This window comes from Botryllus schlosseri, chromosome 9 (genome assembly GCF_051294905.1).
Source record: "Botryllus schlosseri isolate E-star chromosome 9, Bs_hap1, whole genome shotgun sequence".
Lineage (NCBI taxonomy): Eukaryota > Metazoa > Chordata > Ascidiacea > Stolidobranchia > Styelidae > Botryllus > Botryllus schlosseri.
Window position 1 is genome coordinate 27,028,154 of NC_137244.1, and position 19,888 is coordinate 27,048,041.

At 39.7% G+C, this 19,888-nt stretch overlaps 4 protein-coding genes across 5 annotated transcripts in view; 3 read left to right on the top strand and 1 right to left on the bottom strand.

The window, feature by feature from the left end:
• Window positions 1-5: 5 nt before the first annotated feature.
• On the top strand, window positions 6-4,565 carry LOC145446112 (WD repeat-containing protein WRAP73-like). 2 transcript variants are annotated; one of them, XM_080324333.1, is made up of 2 exons: window positions 6-1,713; window positions 4,415-4,565. In XM_080324333.1, the coding sequence occupies exon 1, from the start codon at window positions 6-8 to the stop codon at window positions 1,332-1,334; it is 1,329 nt and encodes a 442-aa protein (XP_080180459.1). In that variant the 3' UTR covers window positions 1,335-1,713; window positions 4,415-4,565. The 2 variants fall into 2 exon arrangements, with proteins under 2 accessions (XP_080180459.1, XP_080180460.1); XM_080324334.1 differs by having other exon boundaries at window positions 6-1,705; window positions 4,422-4,565.
• A 299-nt stretch (window positions 4,566-4,864) lies between these two features.
• Window positions 4,865-17,272, bottom strand: LOC145446111 (uncharacterized). Its single transcript, XM_080324332.1, has 13 exons — window positions 17,019-17,272; window positions 16,144-16,273; window positions 15,155-15,313; window positions 14,327-14,457; window positions 11,494-11,567; window positions 9,328-9,770; window positions 8,855-8,986; window positions 8,751-8,796; window positions 8,413-8,522; window positions 6,354-6,442; window positions 6,207-6,289; window positions 5,812-5,901; window positions 4,865-5,038 (listed from the first exon to the last, which is right to left on the bottom strand). Exons 1-13 carry the CDS (start codon window positions 17,061-17,063, stop codon window positions 4,945-4,947), a joined length of 1,626 nt encoding a protein of 541 aa, XP_080180458.1. The 5' UTR covers window positions 17,064-17,272; the 3' UTR covers window positions 4,865-4,944.
• The window catches only part of LOC145446106 (methionine synthase reductase-like), an 88,122-nt gene continuing 78,361 nt past the window's right edge, over window positions 10,128-19,888 (top strand). The window contains exon 1 of the mRNA XM_080324327.1: window positions 10,128-10,954. The gene's annotated coding sequence lies outside the window, so the exon portion shown is untranslated. The remainder of the gene's footprint in view (window positions 10,955-19,888) is intronic.
• On the top strand, window positions 17,859-19,807 carry LOC145446122 (uncharacterized). Its single transcript, XM_080324345.1, has one exon. It carries the CDS (start codon window positions 17,951-17,953, stop codon window positions 18,434-18,436), a length of 486 nt encoding a protein of 161 aa, XP_080180471.1. The 5' UTR covers window positions 17,859-17,950; the 3' UTR covers window positions 18,437-19,807.

The window sequence follows — 19,888 nt, forward strand, 5'->3', positions numbered from 1 at the left end:
CGAATATGAATTTTTCAGAACTATTCAAGCAATCTAACTCCCTGTGCAAGTTTTCTCCTGACGGCCGATATCTCGCGTCATGCGTGTCATACAAATTGATCATACGAGATGTGGATACTTTACAAATATTGCGATTGTACACATGCGTGGATGTAGTACAGCATGTGTCATGGTCGTCCGATTCTGCCTTCCTGTTATGTGCTATGTACAAAAGGGGAATGGTGCAAGTATGGTCAGTTGAACAACCAGACTGGACATGTAAAATAGATGAAGGCTCTGCTGGACTGGCCAGAGCAACGTGGAGTCCAGACGGAAGACATGTTTTGACTACGGCCAATTTTAACCTTCGAATCACAGTATGGTCTCTCGTGAATAAATCAGTTTCGTATATTCGCTACATAAAAAACTCAAAAGATTGCCTCAGTTTTTCAAAAGCCGGCAAATATCTAGCACTCGGCGAAAACCGCAAATGTAAGGATTACATTTCAATTTTTGACGTTGATTCGTGGCAAATGGTGAAAATTTTCGAATGTGAAACAGAGGATATGGCGTCATTGGAATGGTCTCCTGACGGGCGTGTTATCTGCGTCGCTGATAACATGCTGTGGTATAAGGTCCTGATTTATGCTATGGACGGTCGTTGCTTGGCGAAATATAAAGCTTACGAGTGGGCGCTTGGAGTTAAAAGGATGTGCTGGTCTCCGACTAGTCAATTTATGGCCGTAGCTAGCTACGATAAAAAAGTGAGGGTTTTAAATCACATTACGTGGAAATCTCTGTCTGAATTTGAGCATTTGACGAATATTTCTGCCGGGACTGTCTATAAAGAAGAGGAAATGAAACCAAGATTGCCAGTTGGCGAAGAAGTATTGTCGAGCACAATATTCAGCACTCAGAGTAAATATGAGATATCACAGCTACCAGCCAATTTGCCAAATGTTCCCCCAGATTTGGACAAACCCAATCCGAAAATCGGAGCTTCGTGGATTGAATTCAGCCCGGACAATAAATACCTCGCGTCGATTGATGAAAGTATGAAATCCAGCGTGTTTATATGGAATATGCAGAAGTTATCTTTATATGTGGTTCTAAACCAAGTCTCCCCGATCAAGTCCATAAAATGGGATCCGAAATCGAGTCGTTTGGCTGTGTCTACAGGAAATGACAAGATATACATGTGGTCGCCTTCTGGTTGCGTCTCAGTGCAAGTGCCGGTTGGGGCTGCGTTTCATGTACATTCATTAGCGTGGCACCCAGATGGGGATTCGCTGATACTAATGAGCAAGGATCAGATGTGCGTGTGCTACTTAGAGTCACCCCCTGTCGCGAGTTGAATGTTGAGCATTGTCTAAGATCACTGTTAATGCATATGCCGTATTTTTGTATGATGACCGTTTATTGAAATAATAAAGGTTGGAAAATGTACACAAAGCAGAGTAGAACAATATAATAATATATTCATATTGAAGTAAGCCCGAATATTTTCAGCTGACACTTGTCAGGAGTAATTGTCAGCAACTAGTAGAGAATTGAAAACAACCTTGCGACTAATCTAACTTGGAAAAGCATTGTGGCAATAATTCTAATTGAATTTGGAAGAGCTAAACATTTTCTAGTAGACCAAGTGTGCTAACCAGTGTCGGCCAAAATAATATTGGGGTTTATTTCAATATGAATGTAAAATTCAATTGTATATTGAAGGTCTGTACCAGAGTTGGATCAATTGTAATTTGTAATGTAATTGAATGTAATTAATTACCTATTTCAATGTAATTGTAATTGAAGCATTTTTATTTTGTGTAATTGTAATTGTAATTTGACAAAAATTTTGCTCAATTACAATTTCAATTACATTAAATTGCTATTGAGACCTGACAAGCACAACATAAAATAATTGACTTATAATGCATTCTCTTTAAATGTCGACAAGGAATTTGGTGGATCCATTCGAGGAAGCCCTTGACTGCGCCCTTGCGGGCGAAGTTTTTTATTTTTACCGCTATGCTGCAGAGATGAGCGGATTTGAAATTTCTATGTCCTAATCCAATCCAAATCCGAACCTCCAAATCCTAATCCACAACTTTTTCATATTGAAGTCCATGTCCAATCCTAATCCGATTCCAACTGAAAATTCAGAAAAAAATACTAATTTATGCAATGGAGGGATTCGAAAATTTTCTTTCACAACCAACGTTCACTTGATTCAAGATAACTTAGTAACCATAAGTACACTAATAACTGATCTGAATAAAGTTTGTCGCCATTCGCCACACGACATTTCAATCTCCCAGAAATTATGTAAATCCAATCCAAATCCTAATCCGTTCTGAGAAAAATGTCTAATCCAAATCCAATCCAAATCCGACAAAATTTCACAAATCCTGTTTTTTCAAAACCTAATCCTAATCCATGCTTATCTCTGCTATGCTGGCCTCGGCTGCCATTGTATACAATTATTAGATTACTAACCAACGGATGGATTCGCAACACGTGACTCACGATTGAATACGCCGAGAAGCGAACTGCTGAGCTGGCTAAAAGCAGCAGAATTGATAGTCCCATAGCTAACGATCCAAGCGTCGAAATTTGATATGTATGGTCCTAATCGAAAGCTAGTGTCGCACTGATTCCGCAATAAAAGTATATTTCCAGGCAATGGTACCATCCCAAAATAGTCGTGAAAGTCTGGGAATCGGCATTGTTCTGAACAATCGCTGGGAGTAATTGATCATTGTTGTGGTCATGATGCTGCGACGCTCTCACTTTTCAGAACAGTCGGCCTTAAACGGCTATTTTGGAGCAGTTACATTGCCCTGACAAGATTTTAATTTGTATTTTCGGAATTAGTGCATCAATAGCTTACGATAAAGACCAGATGCATCAAATTTGGACGCTTGAATTATAGAAATTAAACATGGAACGGCAACGACCGATTTTGCAGCTTCGTTCCGCTTCGCAGAGGCTGGAGAGGAGAGTGGTTTTGCGTAAGCGACTGTAGGATTTCTGGCAATCCAAAAGCTATCTTCCCGAGCCGAGAAATTATTGAATCTGGTCTTGATCGAAAGCTACTGTTGCACCGATTCCGAAAATATAAATTTAAATAATGATCAGGCACTGATCCACCTAGAATCCGTCCTCAAAGTCGAAATATCGGCATTGTTCGAACAATCGGAGAGTCGCAACGGGTCATTGTTACGGTCATTGTGTTGCGGTTACCCGATTGTTCTGAACAATGCCGATATTTCAGACTTGGAGGACAGATTCTAGGTGGATCAGTGCCTGATCATTATTTAAATTTATATTTTCGGAATCGGTGCAACAGTAGCTTTCGATCAAGACCAGATTCAATAATTTCTCGGCTCGGGAAGATAGCTTTTGGATTGCCAGAAATCCTACAGTCGCTTACGCAAAACCACTCTCCTCTCCAGCCTCTGCGAAGCGGAACGAAGCTGCAAAATCGGTCGTTGCCGTTCCATGTTTAATTTCTATACTTGAATCGCCAGCTGTAGGACTACAAAGTTTGCTGCTTTTAGCCGGCTCTGCAGTAAGTTTGTCGGTGCATTCATCCGTGACTCACATCTTGCGCATCTATCCGTGGGTTGGCAATCTACAATACGATTTCAGATCACGATGCTGCATCGTTACTTCGTCTGGCTAACTAACCAGACCACCGGATATTATATAACGTCTTATCTGGACCGCGACTGACCTATCGATCTCGCTTCCCATGACATGCCGCCCTATTTCTTGTTGCATTCTTTTTCTATACTATCTTCTTTACTTTCATTCAGTGTGCATGCCTCCTCTTTACATCGCCTAGGCCAAGGTGGGTGTCAGATTCCATAGACTACTCCTTGTCGCTTCGACATCTTCCTGTCTTTTCATTGTATCACATTTTTGTGGTGTATTGAACTGATAAAATTGCTAATAAACCAATGATGATGATGATGATCTGACAAAGCACGGTTTTGTTTCCACCACTCATCCTAATTCTTACGTCCCTCGATAAAAATAATATTATTTCTTTAATTATATACTATATACGCAAATCCAACCCGTGCATGATTATAATACTTTTTTCAACGACATACTGCATACTGGAATAGTTCGAAAACGTTTTTCTTTTATTAATTACCGGGTATTTGCGTATCATGAATGAAACATGAATACTTGAATTGTTGTTAATTACGACGCTACGGTTGTCAAGGAGCACGGTTGAATTTATGATTATTCAATTACATGTTCAACAGCAGCAATTGTAATTGTAATGTAATTGAAGCGTGCAAGGAGTAATTGTAATTGTAATTTGATATTTTTAGCATGGAGTAATTGTAATTTAAACATGCATGAAAGTAATTGTAATTGAAATTGAACTGAAATAATGTAATTGATCCAACTCTGGTCTGTACTACAGAGTATAGAACGGATTGTAAGATAGGATTTCAGGCTGCTGAACCCTTACTTTATCAGCCTTCGAATGTATGTGTGTTACCTTCAGTCTATCGCTAGTTGCATGTCAAGTATTGTCTGAAACCGCTATTTAATACATATGATGTATTTTTGTACGAGGATCTTTTAATGAGAGAAAGAAAGGACAAACCAGCCTAAAACTAAAAGCAGATATGGTCAGTAACGAAGTACTTATATTTTTCAAAGTCCTCCAACTAACGTGGTTATGATGTTTGACTACTCTAGTTCTTGTAACTACATTCAGTTTCTTTTACGTGGAAATTACTACTTCTACACGAGTACAAGCTATAAAACCTCTGATTGTAAGATAGGATTATATTTCATTGGTATGTCTTCTACCTACCTTCAGCTGATCGTCAAGTATTGTCTGAATCCACTGTTTAATACAAACGCCTTATTTTGTAAGATGGTCATTTATTGAAAGAAGGTTGAAAAACGTGCAGAGTAGAATAGGATTGAGTGGTGGAGCAGACCTTACTTATTCTTCACAAAATATAGACCTCTCTTCACCAATCCGCTGTTGACTTTTGCAGCGCAGTCGTCGCTATGTTCTTCTATGTCGATGGATCTGGAACACGAGACTTGAACAAAATTCTGGATTTTCAAAGTGCGCAACTAGAACCAGGGTTGTATTGGTTCGATATCACCAAAGCATTGTTTTAAACTGTGGTTTGGACATGACTCGAGTCTCAAGATTGTGACTAGGACTCGAACCTCTGAACTCAGAGTTGGACTCAGACTTGACTCAAGTCAAAACTATCAGAGTAGAATAGACTTGTGGCTTGGTTACAAGACTCTTAACAACCTCTAAAAATCCACGATTAACTAAAAATCCAACTAGACTCAATTTCTGAAACAACTTACTAAATTTCATTTTATCAGACCGGCTTTCCACATGCACATTGTTACAAGCTTAAAAACGGGATCGGTTTCTACCCCCAAAAACCAGCCCCTGTCTTACCCCACTGTTGGTAGTGATGACCCTGAGCCAGACTTGGACAACTAGATAATTCTAGTCTAATTTCACTAAATTGGAGCGAAATGCCAGTAATCTAATTCTAATCAAATTTGGAGAAGCAATGGCTACAAGGAAATCACACAACAGAACACCGGAATCACGATTCATCCCCAACGATATCACATGTTTTTTAGTTCGGCTTAACTATATTTATTTAAATGCACAACAAAATCTAGATAGAACTATCTTTTGAAAATACGCACCTAACACTAGAACCACTGAGAAACCAGTAGCTTATTGACCGTCAACTAACTATACTGGTAGTTTGTACAAGTCTAGTCGTGATAGCATATCCAAAAACGTTTAGAATCTGCAATTCTCACTTGTAGCGTTGTCCACACGTCGGGCATTTCACCAATTCATGATCTTTGAATAACGCTTTATCCATTCTTGGATGATATGGCTTTGGTTTGCTGCATAATAAGATCAACATAAATTTGAAGAGCTTATGTGGCCAGTAAGGCTAGGCACAATGATTTGAGTACTCGTATCTGAATCGAGTAATAATTCTAGTACTTAACTTATACTCTCCTTGCCAATAAGAGTTAATTTATCAAGGTAAATTAATAGTTTAGATAGTATTTTCCACTGTGAAGGCCTTGAAACCTTGATTAGACGTATCGTAGCATACGAAACATGGGGTACAGAGCTACGAATGTTACACGAAATGACATATCTGTGAATTAACACTCGATTCAGAACCAAATCACTCAGATACCTCGAAAAATTCAGCCAATGTTGCTTTTCAGCCTCAGTCAAGCCCATGTTATCGCTGAGGTCAATTGAAGATACGATTGCAGCCTGAAGTTAGGTTGAAAATGACATTATATATGCAGTAATGTCGAGGGCTTGCAATTGCAAATACCTGATCGCGTTGCACTATTCTGTCTGGCACCATTACGATTTCCCCGCATGACGCAGCATGATCAACAATAAGTTCGGACGGGAAGTCGTCTGCAAAATCGAGTTTAAAAGCTGACATTGAAAGATTTCATTGCAAAGAAAATCATAGATCTGTGAGTCGTTTCAGCTAGTTGATAGATTCTGCAGAAAGAGAGATGATATTCTTTTTCGCCTGCACCATCGAGATGCTTTGACGACAGAGATGCGATACGACCGTGAGGTCACCTAGTCTGCACCCCCGTTTTTTTTCTCTCCTCCATGGATGCTGAGTGTCTAGTGAGATAGCCACGGATACCAGTTTTCGATCGAGAAGCCAGACGCATCACCATTACATTATCTCGCTCCGTGGCAGAGGTGGTCGAAGTATTCAAGGTTTCTACTCAAGTGAAAAGTAAAAGAAACCCTGTAAATTTCTACTGAATTAAAATTAAAGTAGTAATATCCAAGATATGTTACAAATATTTCAACAAAAGAAAATTGAAGATGTTAAAGTAGGTCCATGGACATATGAGCATGCGAGTTAAATTATGGGTTAGGGGTTGGTTAGGGCTGAATTTAGGCTTGGGTTGGGGTAAGGCTATGGTTAGGATGTATATAGCGGTAAACTTTCGGGTTATGTTTCAGGTCAGGGTTAGTTTTGGGGTTATAAAGTCACATGCTGAAGTGTCCCATGCTCCACTGTCCTTTTCCATTGTGTCGCATGCTCATATGTCGAGCAACCATTAAAGTACTCTGGTAAAGTGGTTCTCAACTGCCGGTCAGTGGCAAGTTGCTTACCGGCCCACTCAATATATCAGAAATTTATATCTCAATTCCAAAATGCAAGAAGTTGGGAGATTGTTCATTAATTGGAGAAAAAAAAAACATTAAATTTTAAATATGTTTAGAAGTGTGGGACGTATAGTGTCGCAATACAGAGCTCATGGTATATTTTGAGCAAATGAGCACGTGTCACAATGGTGCTACTGTTATAAAAATTGTTTAAAAGTAGAATACAATTCGTTTCGGACTAGTAAGCAGTTATTGTTGAAAGCTACAGAGACTTTTTAGCAAACTTCGATATATTCCAACAGTGCAATTAAGCGAATGTTTACAGTGTCACATTTCTTTCAAAGGATACCAACACAATCAATATATAGTGGCATAGTATATATTCTTATTGAAATGAACCCGAATATTTTCAGCTGACACTCGGCAGGGGTAATCGTCAGCAACTAGAAGAGAATTGGAAAGAACATTGTATATCAACAATCGTATCACAAAATATGACGTCACCAGCATGATATTTCAAATGTTCAAAGCGAAGATAGCGTTCAAGCTCAATGTATTATTGTAAGATGGTACATGAAGTCCTTCAGTAGGCATATATAGGATTATCCAACAAATGTTTGCCAATGGCAGAATCTCTGGCCTTTGCAAGTGGACAAGTCAATAGTCGAAGGTGATCTTTTCACCGAGGCTGTTCTAGTAAATCTAGTAGATAATTGGAAAGAATCATGCTGTTTTATGGGGTCATGCAAACCTTGTTTCGTTTGTCCCACGCAGCCACAATCCCAGTGGCACTTATATTCATTAACTACATTACTTTGTTCAATTGCAGCATCACAATCAAGTTGGTACACTTCACGAGCTTCGTCATGAAGGAACTTCAATAGAATCACGCATATATTTAATAAATAAATACATCATTAAATGACGATTCCAATATTATAATTCGGCTGTGTGCATTTGTCGTAATTGAAGCAGTTGACAGATGATGGCTCCTTTTGCAATAGTGAGATGTGTCTTTGCGACTAATACGAAATGACTAGGAAGTGCACATTTGAAGTCGTGTGTAGCTGACCACCTCTGAGATTTCAATACTTTTCAAAATCCAAATCGAAAAAAAAATAACTGTTACACAGCAGTACGAAGGCAGGTAAGTAGTATTGGTCAAAACTGACTTGAACACTCCAATAAAGAAAAAACAGTTCGTTACTGGCCACCTCTGAGATACCGATATTTAAATAAGTGAATCCTACTCATGCATAACGGGCACTGGACTCCCGCCGTTGAATCCACTATCACGCAATCGTCCATGTCAGAAGAAAGTTTCGTCACTTTAGTCGGCGTTCCACAGTCGTTCCCGGACCTGAAATCAAAATATCAACGTCTGTGGGCTTGCTTACAAAAACATCCTCTGATTCGATGAGAAGTGAATTTGATTTTTGGTGCACTTTTCCCAATGTGGTATTAATTCAATTTCTAAGTTTCTGCAAATTCAGTAATTCTAATCTAATTCGGAAAAGCTGAAAACTTTCTAGTCATTCAACTGTCTTGAGGCAGACAAATTTAGAAAAATTAACTTTATAAAACTTACTTTCTCTTTCTTTTCCCCTCGTTCTGAGCCAAATCACTATTAGCAACTGAAATGAAAAATTCTCAAAAACAACAGCTCAAATCTACTGTTGAAATGTCTTGCACCGCGAGATTCGCTTTTATGCTTCTTGATTTTCATGACGAGTTCCAGAAAGTCTGCGGCGGCTTCTCGAAAATACCGTCGACCTCCCGGGTCCAGTGTGACATCATACATCGCTTCGAAGCCAACGCGCAGCTCTTGAAATGATGAAACACACAAACATTTGTAAACTACAACTTCTGATGACTTACCAGGTGTCACGTTTTTTCGGTGACTCAACCTAACTCATTTTCTTGAGTCAATTTGTGTATTGTCCCGAGTTGTAATGACTCGATTCGAGTCGCAATTTTCAGGTGACTTGATTCGAGTCCTTTAGAAAATGACTTTATTAAACCGGTATCCATAATATAGCCTATTATACGTCATGTTTGTTGCAATTCAATCCTAGATGCTGACGATTACCCCCGACGAGTGTCAGCCGAAACTTTCAGACTTATTTCAATATCAATATTGAATATATTACGAAATCGTTAATTACCTTTCAGTGTAATGTTATTGGAGTCCACATCCTCAGGTTCAAAGGTGTTGAAAAACGAGGTCACAAATCTCTTAATTCTTTTGATCTCGCGCTTTCGTAATGGTGTGGTTTCCGTGGCAACAGGATTTTTTGTGACCTCTTCCACATCATTATCCACAGTGTTGCCATGCACGTCGGCTGTGCAGATTTGCAAGTGACCCATTTGTCGAGAGGTTGACGGCGTATTAAAATCAGTTTTGACATCCTTATTTCCAGAGTCCGGTTGCTCATGATCTTTATTCGTCACTTTCTCACAAATTACAGAATTGTTGTTCTTGGAATGTACTCTATGACGAGATGATTTTGAAGAAAGGAGGATCTTGGCCGCTCTGTGAAGGCCCTGGTTGTCAACGGAGCGCGCGTGCATTTCAAGTAATCTCTTTTGAAGGTTTCTTCCTTCTGATCTTGAAAGAGATTGATTTCACTGACTTGTTCAAATAAATGGATTTCGAAAATGCGCAACTAGAACTACTCATAAAAACCAGCAGCAAGTTGACCTTCAGCTAACTAGATTGGTAGTTTGCTCCAGTGTGATTTCAACTTTGGCTGAGATTTTCGGCAATACTCGATGCAAAACATGCTACACATTACTACCAACATCATTAGGACCTGAAAAACATCGGATTTTTGATCCAATCCTGATACCAAGCACTTTAAACAATAACCCCGATATTCCGATGCTGTGACATCTAGCTTAACCAATTGGCTATGACATCTAGCTGGAATTTGAAACACTATACTTGCAGTAACGTAAACCGGGGTAGCTTTGGACTTAAGGGTAACTTTGGACACTAAGCAGTAAAAGATTTAAATGGTTATTGATGGAAAATGGTTGCCGTTGGATGTCCAATTCTTTTTCATGAGGAAAGAGTACCACAAGTAGTCTCAATAAAAGATGGATTCATTTCACTACAAGTTAAACTTGACCCAACATTGATAAATTAATGGCGGGGGTCAATTTCATCAAAATTAATGGCCATTAAACTTCTTACAACCAAACATAGATAGCATGTGGTTCATAGATTCAAAACTTGGCAGCAGATACCTCTAAGTAGTCTTAATCCATGGCAAAAATCTCAGTGGGCTCACCCTTAAATCAATACAAGAAAATGTGATGTCCAAAGTTGCCCCGTAAAATTTCATCAGAACGTGGCAACTTTGGACAGTGGAAAATGTGATATTGAGAGCTCTGGAAAGTGGCTGCTTCATCTGTGTCAAAGTGTATCGTCAACTATAGTCATTATGACCGGCCTGATGGCATCTTAAAATGGAATGAGACGGTCAACAAGTTAAGAGTTTGCCAAAATATGAAAAATGGGTAGGCAATGAGTTGAGAGATTGTAATCGGGCGTAAGCTACTTCAAAAACTTATCACATACTCCTAAAGATGTGCCTGCTGAATATGGGATATCGTAAATCATGACAAATATATCCATCAGCGGACATAATAAAGGGAAAGTGATTCTTTTAAAAAAGAGTAACATATTTGAAATCGGCAATAATTCACGGTAACATGCTTAATGTTTGCTGTCGGTTGCTGACACTGCCAGTGGGATACCCCTCATCACCATATACATGTTATTTATAAGTCCCAATTGGTGAAGGCATGAGGGGAAATTGAGATAAGGGATGAATAAGGGAGCATTACCCTTCATAAACTACCTAATTTTTTTTTTGGGGGGGGGGTGGATTAGGTAAAAATCATGCAATAGGCCCGACATAAACTATTTTGTTTCAGTTTTAGCCACTGCTCTCATCACCTCTTGCCAAATAAGCCTTATTTACGAGGTTTCATAAACAATAGAGTGTAAAGGCATACAGAAAACTACATTTTCCAAAGTTACCCCACATGCAGGGGTAACTTTGGACACGGATAATTTACGAAAATAAGGTACTTATTTATGACCACGAAGATTTTGGATTAGGTAATTCTAATCTTTGCTCCATGACCCATGAAAAACACAAAACTTGCCTCCACTACACCCCAGCATTTCCAAGATACAGAGCGGAATTGTTGAAAATTGTCCAATGTTACCCCGGTTTACGGTACTCCGAAATCGCCAAGATCATTAAATAATTGGACGCATATCATCGAAACGATGAATCGTAGAAATACTTCACACTTACGAAATTTCCGACTTCAACTCCTGAAAGGGTAATTCTCCGAGCTGATGACTTGGCGGCTCTGACCTTGCAGCCACCTTGAAACAAGCGAAAATGAGACATTGTCAGGGGCCGTATTATGGGACGGGACTCGATCACTAGTAGAAGTAGAAATATCCAAGACATGTGAAAACTACTTCAAGTAGGAAATGAAAGGTCTGAAACGTACTGAAGTAAGTAGTTTCAAGAAGTAGAATTGGTCGCAGCACCACATACAGGGTTACCATATTTTGAGATCCTCAAAAGAGAACACTTTTCAAAAGTCTTAAAAGCTATAATACCGGAGGAGAAAACGGGTGATTTGGAAATTTTTCCGAGCAATAGTATTGGGTCGACTAAAAAGAATGTCATTTTTCCGACTCGAGTTCCGAAATACACTTTTCTTCCTATAATTCATGGGTTGACTAAAAAAAGGTCATTTTTCCAATCTCGCGTCCGAAATACCCGTAGGGTCGTCGGGCGTATCTTTCGTTTCATTTTAACCGTTTGGCGCCGGCGTGGGTATTTTTACCCATTGCCGTTAGAGGGAAGCGTACTGTATCAGAACCACTATATATCCCGTTCTAATCGTGCTAGGTCTTTGCTGTTTATTTCTACGGATAGATATTGTTTGTGCAAGTTCATTGATACCATAATATTTGATATATATTATATCTAAGACGTCGAAATCGGATATCAAATACCGTAGATAAATATGTTGCAAAATACACTCTTTCGGCAACGCGCGCGTCATTGACCACTCTCACATAACGTACTGTATGTTTTGTTCTAGCCGTCTTAGAGCATAGTTGTTTCTTTCTGTGAAAAGCTAGTGTCCATACAAGTTCACACATATCTTCGTATCTGATATTATTTACATATAAGGTGTTCAAAATCTATGTGATAGGCGCGTGACAAAAATATCCGCCGACCGCATCATTTCGCGGAAACGTGCGTTCCCGATACCCGTCATATACCCTGTCGTATTTTGGTTTTATTCGTCATAGCCACTTGTTGTAGTTTGTTTCTATGAATAGTGCTTGTCAGCTTCTGATTTTCTTGCTAAAACAACGATACTAGTGATGTCTGCATCGCTCAAGGTTGTATTTGAAAACCGGGAAGAGAATTCTCGCTGCCTACCGTACCAGCTTCAAGCAGATGGATGAATTGAATACTGGTCACATAATGGGATATGTATCGAGTTCTAATAGTGATATACCTTCATAGATTGTGTCTGTGAATAGTTGTTGCCTCTACGATTATAAATAATGGCTAATAGTCAAGTATAATTCGGAATAAATACAATATTACTCAGCGCATATACCTACGCAAAAGTGTTCATCTGGATATACAAAGAGCTGTCGTGTAACGATATATATCTTTCGTTGTAGTAATGAAAGGCATTTACGGATTGTCTCTTTCAATAGAACTAGCCAATCTCCACCTTCAAGGCTAAAAGAAACAACATTAGTTATGCCTATGTCACCCCAAGGCCGCTTCTAAAAATCGTGAAGAGAATTCCTGCAGACTACCACACTAGTGTCAAACGCAGGGACGAATATCCGTAACATAATGTGTTATATCCTGAATTTTATCGGTAGTAGACATTCTTAGATTGTTTCTGTGGAGAGTACATGCCCATAAGATTATATCTACATCAGACTAACAGCTAATAGTGATGTATATATCGCAACAAGACCAATTCTACACGCTGTGTATTCCCCGCAAACGTGTGTATCATGTTTGTATGAAGTGCTACCAACTAACGTCATAAACCTTACGTAGTAGTAAGATATGCGTTTGTGGTTTGTCCTTATGGTTAGGTCTTGACAATCTCCGTTTATCAATACTAAAGTGACCCATTTACGTGCTCTATAAGCTTTGTAAATGCCCTGGAAGGCTACGCTACCTAATAAATACACGCGCGTCACTCGCTCACTCGCCGATGACTCATTCACTCTGCGGTCTGGCGCGTGTTTATTGTGCAAACCCTCAGAACTGTATCTATTGGATAATGGCGATATTAGGGCGTATTAGATCGACTGAGCCATCTCCATGATCATGATTTCCTCGCCGATATGATTCACAAGAAGCCTATGTCACCAGATATCCATGTTAAGGTTTATAAACAGTACAGTAAATGTAATACGTTTCTCATCAACGAATTCTCGGCTTGCTCTCGATATAAGTGGCCAGACACAGTGCTCGAAATGATTTGAGTGGCGCAATTGGATCCGCGTTGAAGTTCTGAATCCAACGACACCTTATTTAAGGTGTTCGAATCCCATTAAGGTAAAGTTTTTCGATTTTGAAAATTGAAGTAAAATTTTTCGAAAATTGCAGCCGGCGCCAATCGGTTAAGCCAACCCTGCTTTTTAGTAAGTCAAATCCAGTTTTCGCAAATATTTCAACACTTTTTCTAGAAAAAGAGAACAAATTTCAAAAATATTAACACATTTGCATTTCTTGAAAAAAGGGGACATATGGTACCGTAACCCTAGTACCATACCTTTAGCAGAAATCGAAGGTGGCTACTATTCGAATTGCATTTAACTTCACGACTAACGCAAAATGACTCATGACGCTAAAAATGCCAGTAGGTAAAATCTATAAAATATTCAGTTACCGTCTTACACGGGGCTATTTCAAGCTGTGCTTTTGGTAATTTCACTCAAGTGATGCAACTTTATCCAAAACCCCTATCTACTTTGCAAAATCCACATTGCAAAAAGCACATAGTTCAAGTGCAAATGGAAGTAGTCCAAAAACACAACTATTTAAGTAAATAGTGCAAGTACCATAGTCAAATCTGACTAACCTGCGTTTTTTTTTCTGTGATCCCAATCCTCACAAATTCTAACCCCATCTGCTTGTGTCTAGTGAGCTTTTCGCGCAGGGTTATCAGAATCCGGTCCCAACGACGTATGCAGATGTCAGCGTTCAGGTGTTCTAAAGTCGTACAGAACTACTGTTACGAGGAAGTACAAATGTTGACCTGAAGTCCAGAGTAGAACAATGGACAGCTAGAAAATTTTCAGCTTCTCCAAATCAGATTCGAATTATTGCTACTGATTTTTTTCCAATTTAGACTACAATTAGATCTAGAATTATGGCTACGCAGTTTTTTTTCAAATGAGATTACAATTAGAATTACTGAATTCGTGAAAATTCATGAGAATGGCAAATGTTTGTACAGCAAGCTTGGTTCGTTTTGGACTATACAGTTGACCTGTAGCATTTTCAGGAAAAACAAAAATTTGATTAGAATTAAAATGAGAGCATAGAAATATTTTACAAACTAGATGAGAATTGGAATACCAGTGTTTTGATCCTATCAGTCTGTTTAGACAACAAGAATTGCCTAGTCTGCTACCTAAGGTTCAGTTCAGTTTATTATTAATTTTTCATCATTTCAAAACTCCACAAGGTTGCGATACAATGAAAAGATAGGAAGGTGTGGAAACGACTTGGAGTAGTATTTGATATCAGACGCCTGGGCATAGGAGATGTAAAGAGGAGGCAGGCACACTGTATGAAAAGTAAATTTAATTAATACAGAAGGACAAGCGACAAAATGGTAGGCGAGATGGATATGTCAGGTCATGGTCCGGTAATGTGAAGGGTGTGAAATATCAATATGCTATACCTGGACATTTGAACATTTTACATCCGCAGATGTTTTTTCCACCTTGAGCTTGAACCCGCAAATCATGCAATTTTGTCGCAGGCATAATTAGAGCATACTTTTCGGAAGACCAAGTTGCTCGACCAACCTTCATTTCAATAGCTCCCGTATTGATGTATCCTACAATAAAAATAATCTGGTGTATGTAATATATATCATGTCAATATCACCAACTACATTTGAGTAGCATCAATGTCGGTAGCAGGGTTGTAATGACACAAGTTGCGACTCGACTCGAGGTGCAATTTCTCATTGAACCAACTTGACTCAAAAACTTTTCGTAAAAATGGAAAATGACTCAACCCAACTTGAGTCACTTTGTGTATCAACTCGTGTCATTGTGCATTGTGCAATCACAAGTCAATCTCACTTTTATAGTTTTGACTCGAGTCAGGTCGAGTCATTTTCAACTCACCACCGTGTCAAGTCCGAGTCCCAGTCAGCTAGTGGAGGGTTGAGTCCGAGTCATAGTGTTTTCACTAGAGTCCGAGCCAAAGTCATTATATTCACTGTTCAGTTTTCAGTTCATTCCTATTCAATCCACTTTTTTTAACTCTGCTCGAGTGATATTGGACGGCTCGCATTCATAATATCGTAATTTACGTCAGTCCTAACAAATCCAGGCCATATATACCTGGACTGATAGACAAAATACCAATAATGTAGTGACTTTACATTTCTTCGAAGTTACGAGGTAATGTCTGTCTTGGCCGTCCTAGTCTCGAGTCATGCACACTGACTCGAGTACAAGTCGAGTCAATACACAAATTGACTCGAGTCGAGTCATTTACCACATTTGAAAAAGTGACTCGTGTGAAGTCGAGTCACCAAAAAATCGTCTGACTTGGTTACAACCCCAATGGTGACATTATCGATTGGCGACATTGACAAAATAGATACACATAAAATTAAACATTCAAGTTATTTGAATTTAGCACCAGTCTGCTTACCAATGTCAATGAAATCAATGGGTGTGAGATGCTCCAGGCGTATTTCAATTTGACAAGTCTGCAGGATGTCGCCTGGTTTCGTGAGCCATTTCTTGTCAAGCAGAATGTTACTTGCAGGGAATTTTGGATCCTAACAAGGCAAGGAAACCGACATTTAGGAGGTAAAAAATTCCATGCCGGATCATATTCTATATTTTTGTGTGCACATTAAAAAAATGCCTAACAGCTAGAAAAGACGTATTTGGCATGAATCGTGATACCGATATGTGTGGTGTTCGTACAGTCATTGCTCACTCAGCCCTCTCATTTCGAACTTGTTCTGATGTTTATATGGAAAACTGATCAGATAAAATAATAATTAACGAGTTGCTTCAGAATTGAATCTGGTTAGTTGTGTTCAAGCTAGTTGCGGATTTTTAAAAGTCGACAGTTCTAGTTTAGTTGAGTTTTGAAGAGTAGCTCTAGTAATAGTTCTAGTAGCGAGTCTGGTTCTAGTTGCGCATTTTTGAAAATCCAGTAGTTTGTATAAGCCCGAGTGACGAGTGTGACAGCAGCTTTCGATAAGGCCAGTTATATCTAGGCCTATATCAAGATTTCCACGCGGGTCACCAGCTACAAGATTCACCACAGTATGGTCCGAGGCAACAAATACTTTGAGTAACGGTCTCAAATTTTAGTTTGCGAATTCGTTTGATAACATGTTCTGAAGTGTCAAAAAGATCTTCTGGGCTCCCATATAGAAAACACATATCTGATCATAACAGAACAATGTACATTTCGTGTCTTGAGAGGATGTGAAAATCACAGTAACATTTATACTTATCATCAAACACGAAAGAAATTTAATAAGATCTATCAAAATACTCGAGATGTACCTCGGACGAATAGCTGATGACTTCAGTGAGACATATTGCGGGCATTGTGATGCAGAAACTGCGAAAAACGCGTTAACAGAACACAGGAAAATGGACCCCAAAACGCGGAAAAACTCTGGCTCCCGCAAACGCGCAATGCAAACAACCGGCGCCGAAGAAGAAAACGCTGATAGCGGAGTTTTTAACGTTCGGTCATTGACCTTTATAGCACGGTAGAGCAACTCCAAAACGCGGAAACAGCGGAAAATGAAAACTTGGTAAATGAAAACGAACTTTTGAATACAACTATGACTTGTTATCATTACCGCGGGTTAGCGTCGTCATTATGAAAAAAGGGGGTTATATACATGGATTAAAATTTGAATTGCGTGGAAGCATAGCGGAAAACCTGTCAAAACGCCGAACACAGTTCAGTTCAGTTCGGTTTATTAACAATTTTTATCAGTACAAAATTTGCGATACAATGAAAAGATAGCGACATCATTAGAAACGAATTGGAGTGGGCTGAGCCTAGGCAATGTAATTAAGAGGCATGCCCAATGCTCAGAGAGAGAGAGAGAGAGTATTTATTTTCATCCAACCAAAATGCACAGTTTCAGGATCAGTGTCATTTCAAAACACCACAAGACTGCTATACAATGAAAAGGTAGGCCATGGTGGGTGTCTGATTAAAAGACTACTCCAGGTCGTTCAATATATTGCAATCTTGTTATGTTTTGATTTGATGAAAATGATGAGGAGGGGTCAAAACCAGATTTTCGCAAATTTGCCGTTTAGAATTCCGGGCGCCGTACCACAAAAAAATCCGTTTTTCCTTTTCCCAGACGGTTGGCGGTTGCGCGCGCAGCCCGCAGTCATTCTTTTCGTGGCGTGCCATTGGTCTGCGGTGTCGTTTTATTCTCAGTGTGGTCGTACGCTTATTACCCCCAAAAATGAGCGAATTACAGTCAGGTCGCGGCACGGTCAAGTTCTTCAACGACTCGAAGGGTTACGGGTTCATAAAACTCGAGAATGAAGAGGAAGTCTTCGTCCACCAAACCAAAATCAAAATGGAGGGCCACAGGACTCTGTACGAAAACCAGCCGTGCGATGTCGTGTATTACAGCGAAGAGAAGGGACTCAAGGCTGACAGCGTTCAGCCTGATGTGGATTGGCTCGCGAAGAATCCCGATGTAGTCCGAAAACGTGAAGAACGCAATGGTGGTTACGGCGGTGGTCGAGATCGTGATGGCGGGCGAGATCGGGATTATGGCTACGGGAATCGCTCTTACGACAGAGGAGGATATGGCGGCGGTGGCGGATATGGTGGTGGCTATGACAGGGGATATGGAGGTGGTGGTGGTGGTGGATATGGCGGCGGTAGTGGTGGGTATGGAGGCGGTTACCAAAGCCATGACTCGTACGGGAGATACCATTAGTTTTTTTTTACTTTGAAGCTATCAAATTTGCTGCCTTTGTCAGTAACAAGTGACGACTTGGTTAGCTTAGATGCAGGATAACCGGTAATTGAATGGCTTTGTTAAGGACTCAACAGGCTCCCCGATATTTGCTTATATTGTGATCGCAGTAGAATTTGTTGTTATTCCAACTCGAAACTTGATCTTGTCTATTTCTTATCCACAAAGTGATGATCATTAATCATAGTTCCCTGTGAGCATGTTATTATTTATGACGGTTATAATCAGATTAAGGTATTAACGCCATAAATGCCAACATGTTCGAGGGGAGCCTTCATTTTTGAGGGTATTTCTTTGTGGATAAGAAATTTGACTGGATCCTAACTTGATACAAGCTGCTATCAAGGTCTTGAACTATATGGTCAGCTAGCTTTCCCTGAAATCATCCAGTGTCGTGCATATTTTTGGCTTGAACAGTTGAATTGCTCGAGTGCTGTGGCCGTAGTTGACTACGCAGATGCCTTTTTGTGTCGTTGCCAGAATGATTGTGTGGTGACTGCTGTACATGCAGGCTTTTGCCGTTCAGTGTGACGTGTTTTATGCTGTGGCGGCAGGTTGTGGCTTGTCATGTAGTTGCCAATAAACCTATGCAACTTCCAGCTGCAGGGCGGTCATCAGATTGTTGCCATTGAGAGTGTGACAATTATGTAGATGCCCTTGATGACTTGCCTTGTCGAACAGCTCAGTAAAATCGTTACATAAACGGCATTGTCTTAGCAGCTGCCAAAGTGGGTAGTAAATTTGGTCAAATGTCGTAAACTTCTTAGGTTATGGTGTTGCAGAGTGGTTACTTGCTTTGCATTGTACGTTTTTAGCTCTGACAACATTAATGACGTCTTAGCTGCCAAAGCGGTAGTAATTCGGTTGAATGCTGTAAACTTCTCAGCTTACGGTGTCGCAGAGTGGTTACTGGCTTTGCATTGTCATTTCTGAGCTCTGGCATTGAAGGCGGTGTGTTTGCATCAGACAATGTGGCTTTGTCTTGGAATTTCATTCGTCAGATGACGTCTGAGGGCCAGATGTACATAAGTACAGAGCTCGTCACACATCAAGGCCACTGTAAATTATTTACTCTGACCTGGTTGAGAAATTCATCTTCATATATCGTATCAAATGGCTTGCAGGTGTCAAATTCTGCTTAGTCAATTACGGAACATCAATATGTACAAAAAAACTTGAGAATGACGGCACTATGAATTGTAGACCAACATCTGCTGCGCCTGAATTTTGCATCGTTTTGTTTTCATTTTCAATCCGGTCTTGTCTGCAATCGAATGACAATTTATTAAATGTAGTTGTTGCATTGAATAAACATCATGTGTGTTGCGATGATATGTGTGGAAGTAGTCGGAGAGAGACTTGCCGATGTGGTTCATTCGATTAAGTATTGAGCAGTGCCGCTCGGGCGCTGAG